Source organism: Sinohyriopsis cumingii, chromosome 12, assembly GCF_028554795.1.
Source record: "Sinohyriopsis cumingii isolate HCF-2022 chromosome 12, ASM2855479v2, whole genome shotgun sequence".
Classification (NCBI taxonomy): Eukaryota; Metazoa; Mollusca; class Bivalvia; order Unionida; family Unionidae; genus Sinohyriopsis; species Sinohyriopsis cumingii.
The window spans coordinates 25,968,790-25,990,590 of record NC_142972.1 but is presented as its reverse complement, the minus strand read 5'-3'; the positions used below and the strand labels follow the sequence as shown (position 1 = coordinate 25,990,590).

At 42.5% G+C, this 21,801-nt stretch overlaps 1 protein-coding gene across 6 annotated transcripts in view; it reads left to right on the top strand.

Moving 5' to 3' along the window:
- The window catches only part of LOC149786126 (uncharacterized), an 87,964-nt gene that overhangs the window by 8,000 nt on the left and 58,163 nt on the right, over positions 1 to 21,801 (top strand). For all 6 annotated transcript variants that reach the window (XM_089976458.1, XM_089976459.1, XM_089976457.1 and 3 more), the window contains exons 3-4: positions 17,471 to 17,756; positions 20,218 to 20,326. In XM_089976458.1, coding sequence (XP_089832584.1) covers positions 17,471 to 17,756; positions 20,218 to 20,326 — 395 coding nt within the window. The remainder of the gene's footprint in view (positions 1 to 17,470; positions 17,757 to 20,217; positions 20,327 to 21,801) is intronic.

Below are 21,801 nucleotides of genomic sequence, written 5' to 3'. Positions count from 1 at the left end.
AGGCAATGGAAAGGCTATCTCTTTTCGAGAAATATGGCTGGCCCTGAAAAGGGCCTTTGGGTTTTCTTCTTTTGCTTCTAATTTCTTCTTTTTCTCCACCAAGTTCTTATTTTATCTCCAACACTCTTTCTCTTCTTCTCTTTCTTTTTCTCCTGCTCTTCTTTCTTCTTCTTCTCTTCCTCTTCTTCTCATTTTCTTCTTCTTTTTCAATCTTTTCGTTCCATTTGCTTATTCTTATTCTTTCCTCTTCATCCTCCTTCTCCTCCTTTATCTCTTTCATGACACCACTAATCTTGTCCTTTACCTTTTTTAAGTTATTAATTTCCATCTTTACACGATGGGGACTATAGGAATAATGGTCTTCAACCAGTCTTATTAACATCTGCTCCATCATTCCTAAGTTGTCTAAAACGTCTTGTAATGTTTGTATTTTGTCCATTTGGTTAGAAGACATCTTCTTTTTTTATTCTTTGCAGAATGGTTTGAACGACGAATACTGTGGGTTCTTATACTTAAAGCGCGTACGTGAAGGAAAACATCCCCAAAAAACGTAAAATTGATCTTACCTAGATCATGACCAAACAACGCGCGAACGTGAAGGAAAACATCCCCTTACTTTTTCATTTCATATAATAAAACCCAAACTATACTTTCTCATTTCATATAATAAAAACCCAAACTATACTCTCCACATACGCTAAGAACAATAAACTAATCCATAATCTACTATTCACACAATCGTACGTGAGCGGGTACAAACACAAACACACAAACACATACGCTAAGAAACAATAAACAAATCCATAATCTACTATCCACACAATCGTACGTGAGCGGTTACAAAACCCAAACTATACTCTCCACATACGCTAAGAACAATAAACTAATCCATAATCTACTATCCACACAATCGTACGTGAGCGCTTACAGAACCCTAACTATACTCTTCACCTACGCTAAGAAACAATAAAGAAACCCATAATCTACTATTCCCACAAACATACCTTAGCTCTTACAAGCACCAACACACAAACACATACCCTCACACTATCTTAAAAAAGAGTTAGTGTTTATAATCACACTACTCTACCTACACACATTGGCAAATCGATCGTTATTTCTTTTCTAGAGTATTGGGTAGCCCTGAAAAGGGCTGTTTTTCTTTGGAACTTCATGGACACCTGGTTAATGGTGGCACCTTCCAGGCCTGGCGCCACATACACATCTTGTCCCCCAGTTACTTTTTACCTTTTTAGGGGAGAGAGCAGAGGCAGGATATGTCGCTTCAGAATCCCAATTTTCGCTCTCTGGGATTCTGAAATTTCTTCTTCTTCTCTCCTTTTCCTCCTCCTCCTCTTCTTTGTATCTTCTCTCCTCCTCTTTGTATCTTCTTTCCTCTTCTTCTTTATATCTTCTCTCCTCCTCTTCTTTGTTTCTTTTTTCCTCCTCCTCTCTTATCCTTCCCTCCTCCACAATGGCTTCCGCGGCCAGTTCATTTAATATGCGCCTGGCATATTCCAGATGCACATGAAGTTCCAACAGTTTCTCCAGTCTCGTGTTCATTTTTGGTGTTGATCAATCAACAAGGGTAGCTGGACTGCGGAACGAGTTTCAATTTATAGTGAAAGCGCGGACGTGAAGGAAAACATCCCCTAAAAACATAAAATTGATCTTACCTACATCATGACCAAAAAACAACAACGCGCGGACCTAAAAGAAACACTCACTCACTTTTTATGCTACCCATCACTATTTTAAAATTTTTTATAAATCACTTCAATAGACTATCCACATACGCAAAGCAATCCAATCTAACCCCAAATTTACACCTCAAACACAAAAGAAAAAAAAAAAAAAAGACATCATTTTAATCTACTATCCATACCAACTTACTTAACCACTTACAAACACAAACACACAAACACATACCCTCACATTTTTTTTAAAAAAGAGTTAGTGTTTATTTTCACACTACCTACACACATTGGCAAATCGATTGTTATTTCTTTTCTAGAGTATTGGGGTAGCCCTGAAAAGGGCTGTTTTTTTGTTTGCTATGGCATTCTTTTTAGTTTCTAAGAATGCGATGTCCTCTGAGGATAGACTTTCTGGCGATAGGTCTGCTTCTTCGGAAAGAGAAGAAGAACTCTTTGGTGTCGATACGACAATCGACAAAGCCTCTGTCAGCTTCAGGTTGTTGCTGCTGCTCTTGTTGTTGTTGTTGCTGCTGTCTCTGAAGTCTGTACTTCTCTGTCCATTCTTCTTTTTCCCTGTTCATTTCTTCTCTGAAGAGCTCTTCTATCAGGTCTTCAGTGATTTTTAACATTCTCACATTCTCTATTTCTTCTGGCTTCGGTATCAGACTGTGTCTGGCCCTATGCAAATTCACGTAGGCTTCGTTCAGTTTAGCTAGTTTGGAGCACATCTTCTTAGGAGGATGAGTTGACAATGGATGGTTAGACTGGAAACAACCCGGTTCTTAAAGTCAAAGCGCGGACGTGAAGGAAAACATCCCCCACACGGTTTTTGAGTCGCAACGTTCAGTGAGTGTCATGAGAGGGATAGTAAGAAATGAAAGAGCATCAATCCAACATTCTTATAGCTAAACAAAAGACAAAGGCATTTTTTTCAAAACAACATTTTTTATTCAAAAATCACTTAACACTAAACAACAACTCTAACATTTTTAACAATAATCCGACAATATAACATCAAACAATTTTTTCAAAACACAACATTTTTTATTCAAAAATCACTTAACACTAAACAACAACAACTCTAACATTTTTTAACAACAATGCAACACTAAAAGTTTCTCCACTAGGTAAAGAGGGACAACAGTCTTCCATGGTTTCTAGTAATCTAGGATGACTTCTCTCAAACTGTTGATTTCTATGGTATTATCGAATTCTGCATACAGGATGACGTTCACCGTTTCATCAGGGTCTCGGTCTTTAAACTGAATTTCCACACGAATCTGGCCGGATTTTATAGGGTGGAAATGTCCCTCGTCGCTGCCTTGGTCTGGAGTGAAATCGAAAGCCCACAAAGCGTAGCCTCCTGCATAATCCTCGTACGTAATACCGTGACTGGTATTGGTTCCTAACTGTCCGGTGGCTTCGTACAAGGACAAGTACGATCTCAAGTAATTCTTCTTTTTAAAGTCAGGTTCGAAAGGTCGGGTACACAAGGTCTTGCCATCGCGACTGACTTCGATTTTGGACACGCCAAAGTGTTGAAAGTAGAAAGGATTTTTTTCGGCAGCTCCGTTGAAGGCTGTATTCTCGACGATACCAACGATCAAACGTTTGGGTAACTGTCCTTGGAACAGATGATCTTCGATTATGGATCGCTGTCCCTTGGGAATGGTGAAGGTTTTCACTTCCACGCGTCGTATGGGATACTTGGCGGTCGTTCTGCTCAACGTCTGACTGATGTCGTTTCGCACTTTAAGTAACACTTCCACACGGCGCACGTAGAGTCTGGCTTCTAGGATTTTGGTTTTGTAACCGTCACTATCAGCCATCAAATGGAAAGCGGCACTGCTACGATTCAGTCTCAGGCGGACATCCACCCCGTTCAGCAAATACTTTTCTTGCAACCACATGTCCAAATGCAAACGATCCATCAGTTCTAAACTTGTGTCGGCTCCCGTGATTCTCTTTCTTCGTTCTACAAATCCATCATTGTTGTCTTTCTTTTCATCAGTTTCCAATATTTCAAACTTGGTAGGTTCGTCAGCTTCCCATACCACACAGGCATTGAGATGAGTGTTCTTGGCATCTATTCCGTACGTCAAGAGATTTTCCAGGTAGGCACGATAAGGGTAAGTATCCATGCTGCTACTGACCAGTTTGTTATTCAAATACAAGTCCACTCCACTGAACAAGGAATGCATGAAATTGTTGACGGGAGCTACTGCTTCATCGTCTATAGCACCTCCAGTCTTATCTAGAATTTTGACTTTCAGGTACAAGTAACTGCTATTCAGATCGATGTAACCTTCGGGCTGTCCTTTGATTTCAAACTCGATGGGAGCGGAATCGGTCAGTGAGGAGACGGGGTGAAATTCCACCCACTGGGATTCTTGCATCGTCATCATCGTGGGGGGTATGGCAAACAGGTCCAGTTCCGTCTTGGAACAAGCGCAAGATTCTCGGTGCATCATTTTTTTGTCTCTTTTCTCAATAATCGAAAACGTCCAAGTCTCGAACGGTTCTTCTTTTCTTGGCCTTTCTCGCTTGAAGTCTGGTGAAAGGGTGTTTTCTTCGTCGTCTCTTTCTGCCTTGCCCTTGCTGAATGCCTGACTCGGTAGCGTGCAGGGCATTTATAGGTGTTTCTCGTTGGCCTAAAATGTCTTTGCCCGTTTGCAGCAAGACATTTTTGCCTGCCCTCATGAAGGCTTCTTTAGGGTTTTGTTTGTCGATGATGACATTTTGGAGAAATTCTTTGCCTTGCGTCAGTGCCGCATCTTTCAAGGCGTGCAATCCGCGTGTCACCATCGGTTTCAACACCGGGGCCACCGAACGAAAGGCCGATTTTAACATATCTCCTAAGCCGTGTCCTCGCTGTCGAGCAACCCCTCGGTACACTGGATACATGACTTAAGAGTCGTGAGAGAACCGTTTTCGAAAATGGAGTTTCACCGTGACTTTTCCTTTGGTGAATGGAATATTTTGTCCCAGATCTCCTTTTATAGCAATGTTGACCGTGTCCAAATACGACTTACTGACCGGCAAATAGTGAGGATGGACAAATTCGCGGTGGACGTGGTAAGTGTTTCCACCTTCCTCGTCAGTGTTCGTGGCAGAATCCACTTTGAAAGGAGTGACACGCAGTAACGGTACGGAGGTGTGTCCCACAACGTTGTACTCCACCACATCGGAATACACGAACATCAAATTCAGTCCTTGGTTCAGTTCTACCGGGGCACGAAATAACTTGCTAAAAGACTCGTTGTCGTAAACGATGGGTAATTCGTTTTTCTTCATCATGGTCTTTCTCATGTCCATGTCTCCGCCCAACATGTCATACAATTCAGGACAAAATAAAATGGACAGGATTTTACTCCGTTCAAATTTCATCAAGAAGCGACGAGCTGTTTTGTGGTACTCCATGGTGACATTTTTGTTGACATGCTCCAAAGCTTTCAGAAACACGACATTAAACCTGGAGGTTATGGTGCTGACCAAATGTTGACCACTAAAATAATAGCCTGGGGGAATGAACAAGTGATAGATGGTGTACTTTTGTGTACGGGTTTTCTTGTCATATTTGACATTGCTATCCATCCACTGTTGCATTTGCTCGTCATGAACTTCCACATCAAAAAAATTTTGATTGGGAAGGACATTGAGGACTTGGGTCGGGTGAATCATTTCTACTAAAGCCACTTCCCAATGGGCTTCGTGATCTAACTGGATGGCCTGAGGTAATTTGGCCGTGTAACAGCACAACGTGTTCTTGGGAAACACCTCCATGGAACTGTCACTGGGTAAAGTTAAGTAAAATTGGTTTTGGTGACTCATAATTCCAGAGTTCTGTGGCTGTCCGAGGGGTTACTGGACGTCAGAGGCGTGTCTCCGTCTAAAATGGGGTTCTGGTTGTGATTGAAGTGGTGACTGGCACTGGCACTGGACACAAGGTTCCCGGGGTTCCCGTTCGAGGTGAATTTCAGGGAGGGATTAGGAAGCAGGTAACCGATGCAACTGCTCAATAAAATGGTCCACAATTGTTTGTCTCCTTGTTGCAAACTCAAATTGGCGATGGCTGCCCCGATGACACAATACACCACGAAGATTTGGCAGAAAAAGACGATTTGCGTTTTAGGCACACGTTCTCCACACCACACCCACAAGGGTTGTTTTTGTAAATCTTGCACAGAAGAACTAGGTGAAGGAGGAGTGGTCGACGTAGCTGCGTCTGCTGTGTGAAAGGGCATGATGGTCACTTCTTTTTATAGTCGATGACTTGCGAAGCGTCGATCCAAGAATCAAAACTGGGTGGATATCCTTTCCAACGTACTTTGACTTCTTTGACACGTCGTTTGCCCACTTTACGGGTTCTGCGTTCGAGAATGCTTTCGATGTCGTACACGTCGTCTTCTTTTTTGGTCACACGTTGTAACTCGGGCAAATAAAACGTTCCTTTGAGCACTTCTCCGTTCATGTCTTCCAATTTATAGACGGCAGGATGACGGCCATGCACTCGTCCAGTGACGCGAAACAATTCGGTCGTCCAGTTAGGTAAGTAACCTTTGTCGAAAGTGCGTTTGGTTTTGCCAATGCGCACCCAATCTCCTACGGCCAAGTCTCCACTTTTCTTGGGGACAGCCCTCGTCGGGGACGTACCAAACAGGCGCTCAAACACCAACACTTCGTTGTCGGGAGTCACGTCTTGCGGGGCACGTCCGATTGGTTGTACGCTTGCACCAGGTGCGGTAAGATGTCGATATACTTCAGAGTGTGGTGATGCGTAAAATATTTCCACATGCGTTCTTTCAAAGTGCGTTGAAAACGTTCCACGATGCTGGCTTTGGTTTCGGTATTCTCGGTGGTAAAAAAATGAATGTCACGTTTCTTTAATTCTTTTCGGAAAGCTTGGTTCAGAAATTCGGTACCTTTGTCCGTTTGCCATCGAAGAGGGTGACGACCGCTTTGTTACAACACCCGTTGCAGGGCTCGCACTAACTCGCTGCTCGATTTGGAAGTCAAGGGCACGACCCAGGCAAAAGACGTCGATGACACAAAACAAATATTTGTAGCCACGATTGTAGCTGGCCAAATGAGAGACATCGGCTAAATCGACTTGCCATTGATGATCGATGCCTTCCACTCGGGTGCGACTTCTGGCAAACTTGCGTCGAATGGGTTTGTGTAAAGTGTAGGTAGCTTGTTCTTGTAACCATCGTTGCACTTGAGGTAAACGGAGACTTTTCAGTCGAGTTTTGGCAGCACGATACAATTTTTGAACTCCTGCGTAACCTGCAGGATGGGAGGGATCGTAGTAAATGCTGGCTAAGACTTTTTCCATTTTTTTTGTGTTGGTTGGTGTGTTAATAAGACACCCACTCTTGGAGGATGCAACTCTTTTTCTCTTGGGGTATTTTCTTGGATTGCAATGCTTTGCGTGTGCGGCCAGCAATAGGTGTCGAAGAGGAGAAGGATGTCTGAGCGGGGGATATCGGTTCTTGTTTCACTTCTGTCTTCACTTTCTTTTTCTCTTGTGAGGAAGAAGGGGTGGCCATCATCTTTTTAATCCATCCAATTCTGGAGGTAGGTGGTGTTGTTAACTTGCGTACTTTTTCTGGTGGAGTTTGAAACCCTTCCTCTTCTTCTCCTTTTTCTGTCTTGGTCACGGGTACTGGTGGTACTGGTACTGGTGATGGTGCTGGACTTTTCATCAAGGTCTTAAAATCTTTCAGAGTGGGTAGAGCTGTTTCGTCTAAAGCTTTCTGGTGAAAGAGTTGCAGTCGTTGTAAGAGTTGACCGTACTATTGCGATTTTTCTGTTTCGGACAAATCTTGGCGATCCATCAAGGACTGCAATTCGTGTTGTAACTGGGACATCTCGCTCAAATGGGGATTGGGAGGTAAATGCGGGGTGTGTTGTTCTTGCCACCGATGGTATTCCATCCATCGTTTGTAAGGCACTAAAGCTAGTTTTCGTCCTTCCATGGGGTTGTCAGGGGTCGATTCTGAGATCTTGGAACTTCCGAGGCCTTTTTATCTTGCTCCCACCAGTCCTCCCAACATGGTTCCCAAGACTCCTTTCAGTATGGGGCCTAACAAGAGAGGTAAAATACCTCCACGTTGCACTAACATCTTCTTTTTTTGACGAATGGGAATTTTCTTTTGAACCATTTGGCGAAGAACGTGACGATGTTTGCCTAAGCATTGTTTCTGGTGTTTGGACAAAGGGATCGTGCCTTTCAAAACGTTCAAACAACATTCGCACACGGTATCGATGACCTCTTTGGAGGCTGTTTGAATGAGTTTTTTTCGTAGGGGTGGAGAAGCTTTGGACACGACAGATAACATGTCCCCATGTTTGGCTAAACGTGGTGGCAGTCCTTTCCTTTTCTTTCCTTGGGGTTTTCTGGAGGGTGACATCTTTGAGCCTTCAGGAGCACCAAAAAACACTGATACCCGACTTGGTCACAGGCCTTTTTTATACTGGAACGCGTCGCCACTGATTGTCTTTACGTCGTATTAGTTTGAGGACAGGCATGACACGTCGTGCAGGGGTACGTAACGGACTAAATCGAGCCAGTTCTTGCTTGGACAAATCCAGGAAACTTTGTAACATGCCCGATCTTTCTTGAACTTTGATTTTGGGAGAAGGTACTTTGTGAGCAGCAGCCACTGCCACTAAATTGGAAGGTCCTGCCACTGGGGAAGTTCTTTTGGGGGTCATCAACAGAGAAGTTCTTGGTGTGATCAACGTCTCCAAGTACTCTTCAGTTCTGGGTGTCATTAACGGAGAAGTGGACAAACGTGAAGCTGCCGGAGACGCAGTCACCGTCGTGGCAGGTCGTGGTTTGCGAGTGTAAGGTTGCGTCCTGGCCGAAGTGCCTCTCTTGCGACTAGTTTTCTGTGGACTTTTCTTTTTCTGGGGGCTTCTTTTCTTTTTCCGGGGTGGTGGTGGTGTCTGGTCAGAGGAGGGTCCTGCCACTGGAGAAGTTCTCCTTGGGGCCTGGTCTTTTTCTTCTTGGGGCTTCGTTGGACTTTTGTCTTGGGTATAACTTTGGGGGCATTAGGATCCCATCTTAAGAGTGAGCGAATGATGACCCCTCCTAGAGTACCGCTCCCTCCAGGTTTCAAAATGATTTGTTTTTTGGTTTGAGTGTCGATGCGGGGATCGGCCAGTTGGACCAAAGCGACTTTGTTTCGATCAAAAAAGCGTTTGGTTTGATGAGGAATCTGAATGATTCCTTGGAGTAATTGACGTGCCGTCACCGTGAACCATCGTAAGACTTCTTTGAGACTAGCTTCTAAGACACGAGCTCGTGTTTGTGGATTTTTTTCTCGACTGATGCCATACAAGGCACGAATCAATTTGACGGGAAGATGCGACTGAAGGTACGTCATGTTCGCACTGAGAGTGAGACAGACGAAAGAGGGTCTGAGGTTTTTATAGATTTTTTTTATGGGGAGTGAAATGAAGTCGAGGACGGAGACGTGTACAGGACAGGCCCTCCGTCTTGGCACCAGTGGTGAAACAAGTGGGTACGAAATCGCAAATCCTCAGGAGTCGTAGGTTTCAAATCGACGAGTAAATAGGCGTGTGGCGTTTGAGTGGTATCGTCGTACGCCTGAGTCAGCCAAGGCGTTCCTAACTGTTTGGCTAAGACTTGCACTTGCGATTTATCTCGAGGGCTTTTAAACAAGACCACGTAATGCGCATTGAGACTGATGGTGCGATGGGCTTTACTTTGTTGAAACAAATTTTGGGTGATGTAAACGACACTGGCATTACGGTGATGCCCTTTGCGCGTGAACCACAGTTTAATTTCTTCTTCGTCTTCTCCTAACATGTCGTCGAAAATGACCAAATGGGTTTGACAGGAGTCAGAGACGATGCCGTCGTCTTCTTTAGGAATGCTTTCCACAAACACGATGGAATCGCCTTGACTTTCTCGCAAGAGGCTGTACGCCGATTGCCACTCTTTGTAACACCACACGATCCGTTGAGGGGGTCGATCGATCAAATGATGTTTATGTTCGATCAAACGTTTGACGAATTCAGTTTTGCCAGAACCGCTAGGTCCAGCAATGAGCATGTTAAAGGGATGGCGAAGATACAAAGCCTCCCAACTGGCACGATCTAAGTGTTCGTCGATGACTTTGACAGTAGAGGAAGAGGGAGCAGAGACAGTAGAGGTAGCCATGGTGTGAGGAATGTCACTTGTGACACGAAAAAACAAACAAGACAAGAGTTTATATACTTTTTCAGAACACGTTTATTGAATGTTTTTTTCAAACATGAATACGAAAGACAAAAATACATAAAAGCCAAAGGCTTAAGTACAAGAATAAAAGGCACATGAACGTGGAATAAAAAGCAAGTGTCTGTACAACAACCACATGTTTTGGGTAAAGTTCTAACCAGTTCTATAGTAGGGGGTAAGGTCACACAAGTGTCCTCCCGAAAGGGTCTTTCAGGCCTGTCCACGACAGTCCTGTCCTGGGTGACGGGTTCTTCTGGCACCGTCACTAACACAGGTTGAAAAGTAACTTTTTTCCTTGAATAACTCTCGTGCATGCTGGGCCACCTCTTGTGTCCAAGCCTCAAAACCCTGGTCTCAGTGATGTCCAATATTTGACTCCTAACCAATCTGGTTTCTTCTTCGTCAACGACATGGTAAGTTACTTCAATGAACAATGAACTATTGGTCTTGGACGTTGTCCCTTTTTATATGCTGACCAATATCGATGTGACCGTACGGCAACGTAAAGTGATTGGGAAGTCTCACTCGCTTCTGGTACACGATTTGATAGATTTTTTCCAGGGGCCGACTGACGATGTGGTGAGTGGGTAAACGTACAATCTTGTTCGGTTGATAAGTGGTCACTTTAAAGTTTCCATCCTCTCCCGATTGCAAGGCTTCTTTCAATACCCCAAAGTTGACCACTCGACTGGTACGATGATTCAGAGTCAGTCCTTTCACTTTGCACGTCGTGTGCACTTCTCCTTGTTTGTCCCGGTATTCGTAGCCGTAATTTTTGGGACCACCACTGACGAAACTTAGAATCTTGTCGTCGGGATGCTCGTCTGTCCAGGCTCCTAAACGGTCTCCTTCGATGTCAGGGTGCTGTTGAATCGGGTGATGGATGTAAATGCAACTGCCCGTGTCAAAGTACAGGACGCGTTCTTCTAACAGTTCTAAAGCTTCGTACAATTTTAAGCGAGCATGAGCTGTCACGTAAGCCGCAATGATGACGTTTCCAAAAGGGTCGTCTTGTACAAAGTCCAGATCTTCTTCGTAATTGACCAAGATCAAATCCTCTCGAACGACGTCCACGTGTTTCATGTATTTGGTTTTGTCGTGAATCTTCTGGAAGTAGCGGGAAGGTTCTGTCAAATATTCCGTCTTGGGTAAACACGGTCGTTGTGCCATTTTACCCCACAAGCAATTTAACATCACTTTGGCAAACGATCGCCTGCCTTCGTTTTTTTTCGATGTGGTCTAAAGAGATGCCTTCTTGTGCGTAGTATTTCTCTTTGAATTATATTTGGTCGTCGGGAGTGTGACACCAGGAAGGATAGCCGCTGGCTTCTTGTTTCAGTTTCAAAAAGGCATCCACGTAGTCGGCGAAAATGCCTTTCTGAGTAGGGTCACCCTTGTGGTACTGTTGTGTCTTGGGAAAGTGGCAAATTTCGTACACTTCTAACAGTTGGTATCCCATGTCCAGAGCTTTAACAATTCCACGCTGACCCAGGTTCCCGTCAAGGCACGTTCTTCCTGGCTGTGATGGCAAGGTTGGTCCTGGTTGTACGTTTCGGCACAAGTACGGCACAAGGGAAACATCAGTTTGCCTTGACAATGGTGAGGTAAGACGGGATGGTATAGGTTCGTGGGAGGCAAAACTTTACACTTGATCAAGCCTTCGTATTGTCGAATGTTTTTCAGGTCGATGTGTTCCGTGAACAATTGCAATTGCGGGTGCCCTACAGGAAAGCGACAATATTTGCATACGTAGGGATACAGCGAACACACGTCCAAGTATTTGATTTCTTCTCCTTTCTCTTCGTCGGCTTGGTACAGCAAACAGGTGGCATTGGTCCTTCTTCCGTACAAACTATCCCTCGGGTTCAGCGGGTCCATGAACTGGTAACTTTCCACGAGGCGTTTAAACTCGGGATCGGTTTTCAAACGGTGATCGTACTCGTGTTCCCACATTTCCACCACTTGGTATCCTTGCTGTTCTAACTTTAGGCGTCGCTGACAAGTGTCCTGGTACAAGTCTTCCATGGTTCGTTGCAAAATCTGATTTTTAGTGTCACGGTCAGGGTAACAGATGGGACATCCGTGAAATAAGCAACCGTTAAACTCGTACACGATCTTGGGGTTTTCTAAGTCCCAGCCATCTACCGAATACGTTCCGATGGTCTTTTCGCCTCCTCCGTTGCGGGCATGCTGAATCCATTTGTCTTCCTTGTCGCACAAGTAATGTAACCAACGTAGGGCTTTGACCGAGTATTGACGCTTGACATAGTGGGTCGTTTGAGGACTGATGACAGCCACGGTGTTTTCAGGCATGAATCGTTGGCGGTACACTAAGGAACACGCTTTGGCAATGGTGCAAGCTTCTTTCAAAGGATCGACCCCTCCGTGTTCCATGAACAGTTCTCGAAATTTTCCACAGCAACGTCGTAAAATGTCCACGTCGGAACGACAATACTTTAACATTTCTTCCTGAAAGTCGAAGGGGTCAGAGGCATGAGCCTGGTACCAAGCGTAGAAAGCTTCTCGTTGTTCGGTACGCATGTTGTCGGGGTCGTAATAGTGAGCCTCGGGTAAATGGGGTAGAACGGCATGTTGATTGGCTTCCGTATTAAAAAAGTGTGGAAAGTACCCTTTAGCCATTTCTGTCATTCCAAACGTTTTAGGCATTCGACTCAAAGACATGGCCAAGTAACTCATCGAATCTTTAAACAGTACTTGTCCCACTTGCATGAAAATGATTTTGGCTCCGTTCAAAGTGACTTTAGGACGTTCGGTGCCTTGTTCCGTATAGTATCTGAGAAGAAACTGTCCATCGTATCCGGAGAAATTGTGAGCCATCACCGTGGCATGACGATGACAATCTCCGTAACGTTCGATGTCCTCTTTGCTCCATGTCTTGTCGATGGGGTCTAAGACCCATTGGGCAAAATCGGCTAACGTGTTTGGTCCTCGAAAGATTTTTTCACGTCCTCCAGGAATCTTGCTGCAGTGAGGGCAATGACTGAAGATAGGTTCTTGAATGCACTTCTCGCACGCTCGATGAGCCACGCAGAAATTAGGAATGTGAATGCCGGTCTCTTGCATGCATTCGAAATCGAAAAAGATGAAATTGCCTTTCGTCTTGTGACCGTCCTCTTCCTCTGGTGGGGGTTGGTATTTTTGCACGTAACATTCGTGTTCCAAGTCCACGATGTGGTGACAAATGTGACATTTTTTCTTTCCTCGACATACGTGTGCCTTGGTACTATTGGTACGTATGCCTTGTCCACACGTAGGGCACAATCTCAGGAGTTGACAAGCACATTTCTTCTGTGAACCTTGTGTTTTCAAATGTTGCTGGTAACAGGTAGGGCTGACAAACGTGCGCAGACAAGTTGAACAATGCACTGGTTCTTCGCTCAGACAGGGTGGAGAGGCCAAACATCCTGGGCATTTCCATCCACAAGACTTGTGTTGCTCTCGATTGTTATAACCATAATCACATTTCTCACAATAATAACTGTATCCCAGGAATCCAGTGATACTGGTAATGGTATCGAAATGTTCATCGTGATAATAGACATGAATGTATTTTCCGTCCGTAAAATCTTGGCCTCGAAACAACAGAGTTCCACGCATTTCTTGAGGGTGCACTTTCAAGGTGTAGCGTGTAGCTAGGGCATCTTGCAATTTTTGCATCTCAGGAATGCCACAGGGTGTGTCTTTGGACAGTCCGGCTTGTTGTAACAGGAGTTCTGCTTCATTTCGTTGTTTGGCTCGATCGGATTGTTGAATAGTTTTCCAGGTTCTTTTCCATTCTACCGTGTCGTTCTTGTTGGCATAGGTTCGTCCCACCACGATGGCACGGGCTAAACACATCTGGTCTTGAGGGTTGTGAATTCGGACGAGACTTGTTTTGGTGTTGCGAAGGTTGTCCACCAATAACATCTTTTTGCGTCCTGTCCCTTGAGGAAGAGAGACGTGGGCCATTTTCAGTGTGGCTTTACCATCGGTGATGTCAAACTGGTCATTAGATTGTTGTACGTGTTGAATCTTGTCCATGATTTTGGAAGGGGTTAGTTCTGCGGGTCTGCTAAACTCGATCCAAACAGGGGATTTCAAACCGTCTTGATCTATGGATAGTGTCAAGCGATCGTCTTCTTTGGGTTGACATTGTCGCTTGAGTGCGGTGAGCAAAGAATCCCACATCTCGGTGATAAACCCTTCTGCTTTCTCCAAGGGTACGTCAGCCTTGAAATCTTTAAACTTCACCGTGTAGGTGTAAGCCGTGGTTCTAAATTTTCTAGAGGAGCGCTTTTCCGTCTCTCGAATGGAATAGTACTTTTCAGGGTTGACTAAGGGTGGTGAACTTGGTTTAGAGGGTTCGGATTCTGGTTCACTCATGTCCTCTTCAAAATCACTGGCATGAATTTGTGCCAAGATTTCAGCCCTGGTACGAGGCGATAGATCACGTTTCTGCCTCTTACTTTCTTCTTCTTCTTTCTTCTTGAATGAATAGGATCGTTTCATCTTGAGTGCAAAACGTCAAATGACTCAAGTTCAAACACCATAGACTAATTTATAGTCATGGCAAACCAGCGTATATAAAAAGGGTGTGTCTTGTCCTTTCACTATTCATTTCACTCTCAAACCGAGGAGAACAATGGAAGAAACTAGCCAAATCGAACGTTTCGTCAGAGCTTTGCGAGGGGTCATTAGAAAATTCTCTTCAGACCAGCCGACAGACTACTCTCCTTCCTTTCGAGATAAGAGTCAGGATACTTGCTATATCTGTAAGAAGAAAGGGCATTGGTCTTCAGAGTGTCCAGACCGTCAAAAAAGAAAAAAAACAGGGGCTAAAAAAGACAAAAGTCAAGATACCTGTTATTATTGTAAAGAAAAAGGACATTGGTCTCCAGATTGCCCAAAAAAGAAACAAGAGGAGTCAGAAGAAAAGAAGGATTCTTCAGAAGAAGAGAGGGATTCTTCGGAAGAAGAGAGGGATTCTTCGAAAGAAGAGAGGGATTCTTCAGAGGAAGAAAGAAGACAATTCTATTTAAAAGAAGCAAAGAAACAGAAGAAAAGAAGAAGGGAAGAAAATGAGGAAAAAACGGTGAAGAAATTCAAAAAACAGAGAGACTAAACAAGGAGAAAGAAGAAGTCATTGAACTTTTAATTAAAGTGTTGTGCTGTGAATTGGATTGTAAAAAATGGATAAAAGAATACATGAATGATATAAGGTAAGTGTCTTTGAGTTTTGATTTTAAAATAAGAAGCTACACTCACGCACTCATACACAGACACGTATTATAAGGGTAAAATGGGTGGGGTTTATTTTTGAGTTATTGGCAAATTGAAATTGTATTTCTTTTCGAGAAATGTGGGTGGCCCTGAAAAGGGCCTTTTTATTTTGGTGTAGGGGTGAGTTTAACCAATCAACTTTAACTGCCTTAAGCCTTTGCCACGGCCTACTTCTGATGATTGGGTTGAAATCACTAAGGGTGGTACGATAGGCTTAGTCACAGGGTTGGCGTGTTTAGCTCGGGAAGGTCGTATTCTCTTCGGTCGTGATAAAGAAGTCTGGTACATTTGTTTCAGACTTCTTAACTCCGCTAAAATGTCCAACAGTACCGTAGCCGTTTGATTTTCACCCTCTTGTTTCTTTGCTGCTACTTCTTCTTGCTGTTGTTGCTGTTGTTTTTTTCTTACCTCTTCTTGTTGCTGTTGCTGTTGCTGTAGGAGAAAAGCTTGTTCCGCTTCCTTTTGTCGTTGCATAAATTTCTCCAATTCTTCTTTCTGTCTCTGTCTAAAATTCTCCACTTGCGGTAATGAAGAAGGTAACGAAGGTTCCGGAACAAATTCTTGCGAGGTAAGAAAATCCACAAAATCCCAATGTACCTCTTCTGAAAGTAAGTCCGGGTTCCCTTGGGCAGTCTCCCCTGCTGGTGCACCCCAATGGATCGTTTTCTGAGTTTCCGTCATGTTGAATCACTGTCGCATAGATTGACTGCACACAAGCGCTAACGAATCTATATAGACCACGTGACGTCACGGACTGCTCTCTTCGGATTGGATGCGAGCTGACTGAATTTTGTAACGCGTGTTCGGATTGGTGAATGAATTCAGTCCGTTTCAATCCTTCCTGTACCTATAAATAAGCGCAGTTCACTGCATTGATTCACCTATTCTCGTCGCTTCAAGATGTGGACCACAGTTGAGTCATCCACCCTTGTGTCTTCCATGATGTTTAGGACGTACATGCTCATGTATGTCAGGTCCAAGGGGACTGTTGTTGATAGGACAGATACTAGTCAATGGATGAGGAGAGTTTACATAGAAAGACAAGGATGTCTCAAAGGGTACTTGTGTATGGACCGGCAGTTAGAAGGAGTTTAAGAAGAAGAAGAAGATGTGACAGATGCCATCTATGTTAATATTAATATTAACATAAACCCAAAGGCCCTTTTCAGGGCCAGCCATATTTCTCGAAAAGAGATAGCCTTTCCATTGCCTACCCCTTTTTAAATTTAAATTTAAATTTAAAAAAAAAATCCCATATTCAATTCCCCTTGTCCCTAGACAAACCCAAACTCTATTCCCATGTTAATTTCCCCTTGTCGCTAGACAGACCCACACTATAGTTCCATGTTAAATTCCCCTTGTCGCTAGAGTGACCCACGATTTTTCTCCATGTTAATTTCCCTTGACGCTAATCTGACCCACGATTTTTCTCCATGTTAATTTTCCCTTGACGCTAGAGTTGCCCAAGGGGTCTTGTAATGCTAATTCCCCTTGACGCTAGGGTGCCCCCATTTACTACTAATATAAGTATATTTTATTGCCCTTCATATCACCAGCTTATTGGCTTTGTGGCTGTACGTCTCTGATAGATATGCGATAGTCTTGGCTCGTTATGATTTTTTATGCCATTTTTATAGACCTTAGAGAGCACTGGTAATAATCGAAACAATTTTATTTATGAAAAGTTGCGAATATTTCTCCTAAATAACTGTTTAAATGATCAGAATGATTTTTTTTCAATACTGGATCTCTCACGTTTGTTGCGAATTTCAGGTTCATTCGTTTGTTTGCTTGCAAGTTTCTTTTGTGACTCAGTGAACTCTTTCACATCGTTAACTCTATTATTCTACTTTCAAATAATTGAAACAGTTTGTTTAGTTCCTCCATAAAGAAATCTAATAAACGAAAAGCTAAAGCGTCTGCTACCAGAGCGTACATTGTTTGTTTACAAAGTAGTTCCAAAGCACGACACTATTTTAAGACACACTTGTCGATTAGTATGAAGCTGTACAATATGGAAAAATACTGCACAATTCCGACAATGTAAGTAAACAGAGGAAAAAAAATGAGTACATAATAATAGTAAATATACACCTGTTTGTGATCGCATTCGTAGTTTCCTCCTTATCAAAATGAAATGTTTCAAAAAGATCGCATTGTAGTATAAATAAGCATAAATGAAGGAAATGCATTCTTCTACAGGCTAAAACAGTGATGAAAGACAAAATATCTCTTTCCACAGGCTATAACACTGATGAAAGACAAATTTCACCCAATGGGTGTTGTCCCCGACAGTCCAAGTAAGTTACTGGAACGTTTAGAGAACAGCTACACCCAGAAAGAATGTTTTGAGATCCTGCGTAACGTGTTCCAAATCATAGAATTCCATGTGGTTTCTGACGGAAGGAACTTAGTTGAAATTATCGACGAGTATGAAAAGCAGCTTATGGAAAATTGCATGGGTTTGATTGGTCGCAGGGAACAAATTCAGGACATAATAGAAAGCTTTGACGAAAATAAATACAAAGGTAATGACAATTTGCCGGCATTTTTTATATATATCTTAAACAGATGTCAGTTACGGATATAATTTATTTACACAATAGCAAATGGACGTATTTACTCGAGAAACATCTTCAGGCAATTTGACTTTGCTTTAATTTATTACAACTTTTTTTTTTTACTATTCACATATTGGTATACTTCCCAGTTTGAGATGTTCTTGCTAAGCATGGTTCACCCCTTTATTTTCCGCCTTGCTGTAGATGTGGATGCCGCGCGTATGAATCCCCGTGGGCGGCAAACCTAGATCTGCACGCGCTTTTGGTGATTGGTAAACCATGGTGTCCTCCCGCGGAAAAACCTCCATGATAGTCTCTCACAGGAACTACAGGACGTCGTGGACACAAGTGGTCACACGCGGGTGGCATTTACTCGATTTTTTCCGCATGCAAATCAATTACGTGTTGTGCTTCTTTATCTAGGGCGCTAGCGTATTTGTACGCGCAGATGTAGGAAAGTTTCCAGTTCGGTCAGCAGCGAACCGCTCCGGTGGCATAGTGGTTATTAAAAATCCAAATCACACACACGGTCAGCAGCGTCTTGAATTCGGTTGTATTAATCGCTTTATCTTCGATGGCCACTGTTTACGGCTTAGCGTACTGAAACTGCTTTGTTCGGCAGAGAGAATTTTGAACAGACATATATTTATTTATTCAGCCGTATGTTTTTCTAGCGCCGCCAATCACATCAGTTGTTATCGACATAGCTCGGACAACAAATACGCCTGGTGCACTTATGATAGTTGCCGTAGTTGCAATTACAACAACATCAAGGCCAAATGTAGTGGCCAAATGTAGTCGTGTCGGCGAGTCCACAAATCGCATAAACGACATGCTATTATATTTCGCGAGTATAACGGTTTTCCTGGTGATTTCATCTTGCACTTGTACTGCTTCGATTTTGTTTTCGTGTCAGTAGCTTTGACGGTCTGTCATAATAACATCACCGCAGAGTATGATTTGTTCGACAGGCTGGTCTTGCCCAGATTCATCGGTGCAAGGTGCAAGATGCGTACGCACTTCCAAGTATTTTTCTTTACTGGCGTAACTATTTCGGAGTTATGCCTATGGCGATTATTTGCACGTTGGTAGGTTTACCTGAAACTGCACTAATCACACCCTTTGCTTGGTGTCGCTGATGACCTCTCTTTGACCAAGAAATGTTACGCAGACAAGTACGTCTTTGTTGATTATCAGACTGGTTTGTTTGCTTTCGCTAGTATAGTTAATGCTGGTTCGATATAATTGACGTAGAATTTTATCCCGGTGGATCAGTCAGAGAATATTACTTCATCGTTGTGGAAACAATCCAGGGTTATTTGTATGCGATGATTGCAAGCTGGCCATGAGTTGTTATTGGTACATGAAATCAATCCTCGTAGATTATATTTTAGCGCACACAAGGATCTGTTAACTCTGTTTTCGAGTACATACTTGTAGACAAACTGTACAATATCACCATTGATGTTAGCAAGCCCCCCCCCCCTTTTTTTCATACAGCAACGCATTACTGTTAGAGTCTTCAAAATCATTATCACGTGCTTGTTCAGAATCCACCATGCGTTTGTAATTACAAATAGTAAGCACAAACATTAAAGATGGACAAGTGCCCTTCTGAATAGGCACTGAATCCTTGTAACTGAATGTTATTACTGGATACCCACGACATCGATACACGTGAAAGATTATGGAATATATCTGAGATAATGCGTCAAATGTTGTTTAATACGCTTGAGATCGTTGATCAATATTGCCATTGCACCAGACCCGACATTAAGTCCTAGACTTGGGCAGCTATAGCATATGAGGTTCAGGTCTATCAAAGCCATCCCCAACATAAATGAAAACAAGTCAACCATTTGTTATAGCGTTTTGTTATTCCTTCATGTTATTCTTTCTCATCTTCGCTGTCTAATATTCCTTGTGAGAACAATCCCCATGAATTTACTACGCATATTTTTGACTCCTTCGTTCTCGGTGATTTCGGTTAGGTTCCTCGACATGGTTGACAAACCTGGTTAAATCCACATTGGCGTCTCCCACCTCCATAAATGTCGACTAGCATTACGTATACTACTGTTAGGGTCAAAATATTGAATATTATGTATAATTTGTCATCGGTAAGTCCATGGAATATGTGTTTCATTCAAAATTTAGTAAACTTAGTATGCAAATATAATGTTATATTTCTACAAATGAGTCGTTTTCTGGAAATTTGCATCTGGTACTGGTCAAGGCAGATATCAACATAATTATTTTTGAGATATCTGTTCATCAGAGGGTTGAGGTAAAAGGTGTTAGTATATACATTTTGATTTTATGTCACATAATACTGTCTTTTTAAAAGTCTTCATAGAGTAGCAGTATTTTAATACGTTTTGTCGATAATAAATTACTTAATGCGCACGTGTTTTCATCTTTGCTGTAGGTATATGGTTGTGCGGAATGGGTGGGATGGGGAAGACCATGCTAGCACAGGCAGTCTGTCATCATCTGAAACACATCTCTAAATATAGATTTATCAGCGTCGACATGAAGTATGTTAGCCAGTATTCTCTAACAGATTTTCTTTCGTCCATTCCATTCTTTGATATATTTCTTTTCTAGCTTTTTTTTCTTTCTTTTGTAAGACTTTTTAGACGGATACTTGGAATTCATCTACATTTTTGCATGGAATTAATAATTTGGTATGCGGTTAACTATACTATTTTGTTTTGAATAGGAAGTCCTGTATCTTTGCAATACCTTTAGAGAAAAAAGGTTTAGCAAACCTCTGCATATGCAACTGTCGATCTCTTTAAGAAAACACATTTGTGTAAGAAAATCTTGCTGTTATGTCCTTCTTTGGATAAGGTTTAAATCGGAAAATAAACAACACACACACACACACACACACACATATATGTGACTGACAAATTATTAAGACTAAGTTAAAAAAAATCTAGATCAATCACATACACATACACTCCCGATTGACTAAGTCGTCAAACCAATTATTTATCCACTTTATTTTGAAGTGACTGAGTCTTCATTCCGTCCTGTGTGAGTTGCATATCATTCTGTCAAATGTTGGCTGTAGGACCTCTAATCTGCCGTTGACCTTAATTCTCTTCAGACATTCATTCATTATGTAAATACCTCTTCATGTTTTCATGATCAAGTAACGTAAACTGCAGCCGTGGAATTACATTTTTCTGGCACACTGACGGCTACCCACATCTTGAGACTGTTTTATCGAAAACCGGCCTCGACGTGTTTGTTCAATTATTGGGGGAATATATATGAGAAAGCTTGCCAGTAGCTTCTCGAGGGTCGGTGGATCTTTCCGGGCATTTCCCGGGTTCTTCCTCCACCATTAATACTGGCCGCCATGTATAGTCTATCGTGTGCTGAAAAATGGCGTTAAACCCTACAACAACAGCAACACTATATATATATATATATATATATATATATATATATATATATATATATATATATATATATATATATTCAGACCAACTTCACCACGTGCAATGAGAGAGTATGATTTAACTGAAAGTCAAAGAGTAACTGATAAAAACTCTTCTGTATCGGAATATATTCAGGAAAGAGTATCTTCTTTTATGTTAGGTTCTGAACAGTTTATATGATTGTGGGGTCAATGGTATACAGTAAGGCCACACTTTCACAAGATTAAGTTTAAGTATGGGCTGATCTCAGAAATTCAGTCCTTACCAAGATCTAAAAACGTACATTAGTAAATAACATCATACAATGGCCACACTAGGACATTTCCCCCAATAATTGAACAAACACGTCGAGGCCGGTTTTCGATAAAACAGTCTCAAGATGTGGGTAGCCGTCAGTGTGCCAGAAAAATGTAATTCCACGGCTGCAGTTTACGTTACTTGATCATGAAAACATGAAGAGGTATTTACATAATGAATGAATGTCTGAAGAGAATTAAGGTCAACGGCAGATTAGAGGTCCTACAGCCAACATTTGACAGAATGATATGCAACTCACACAG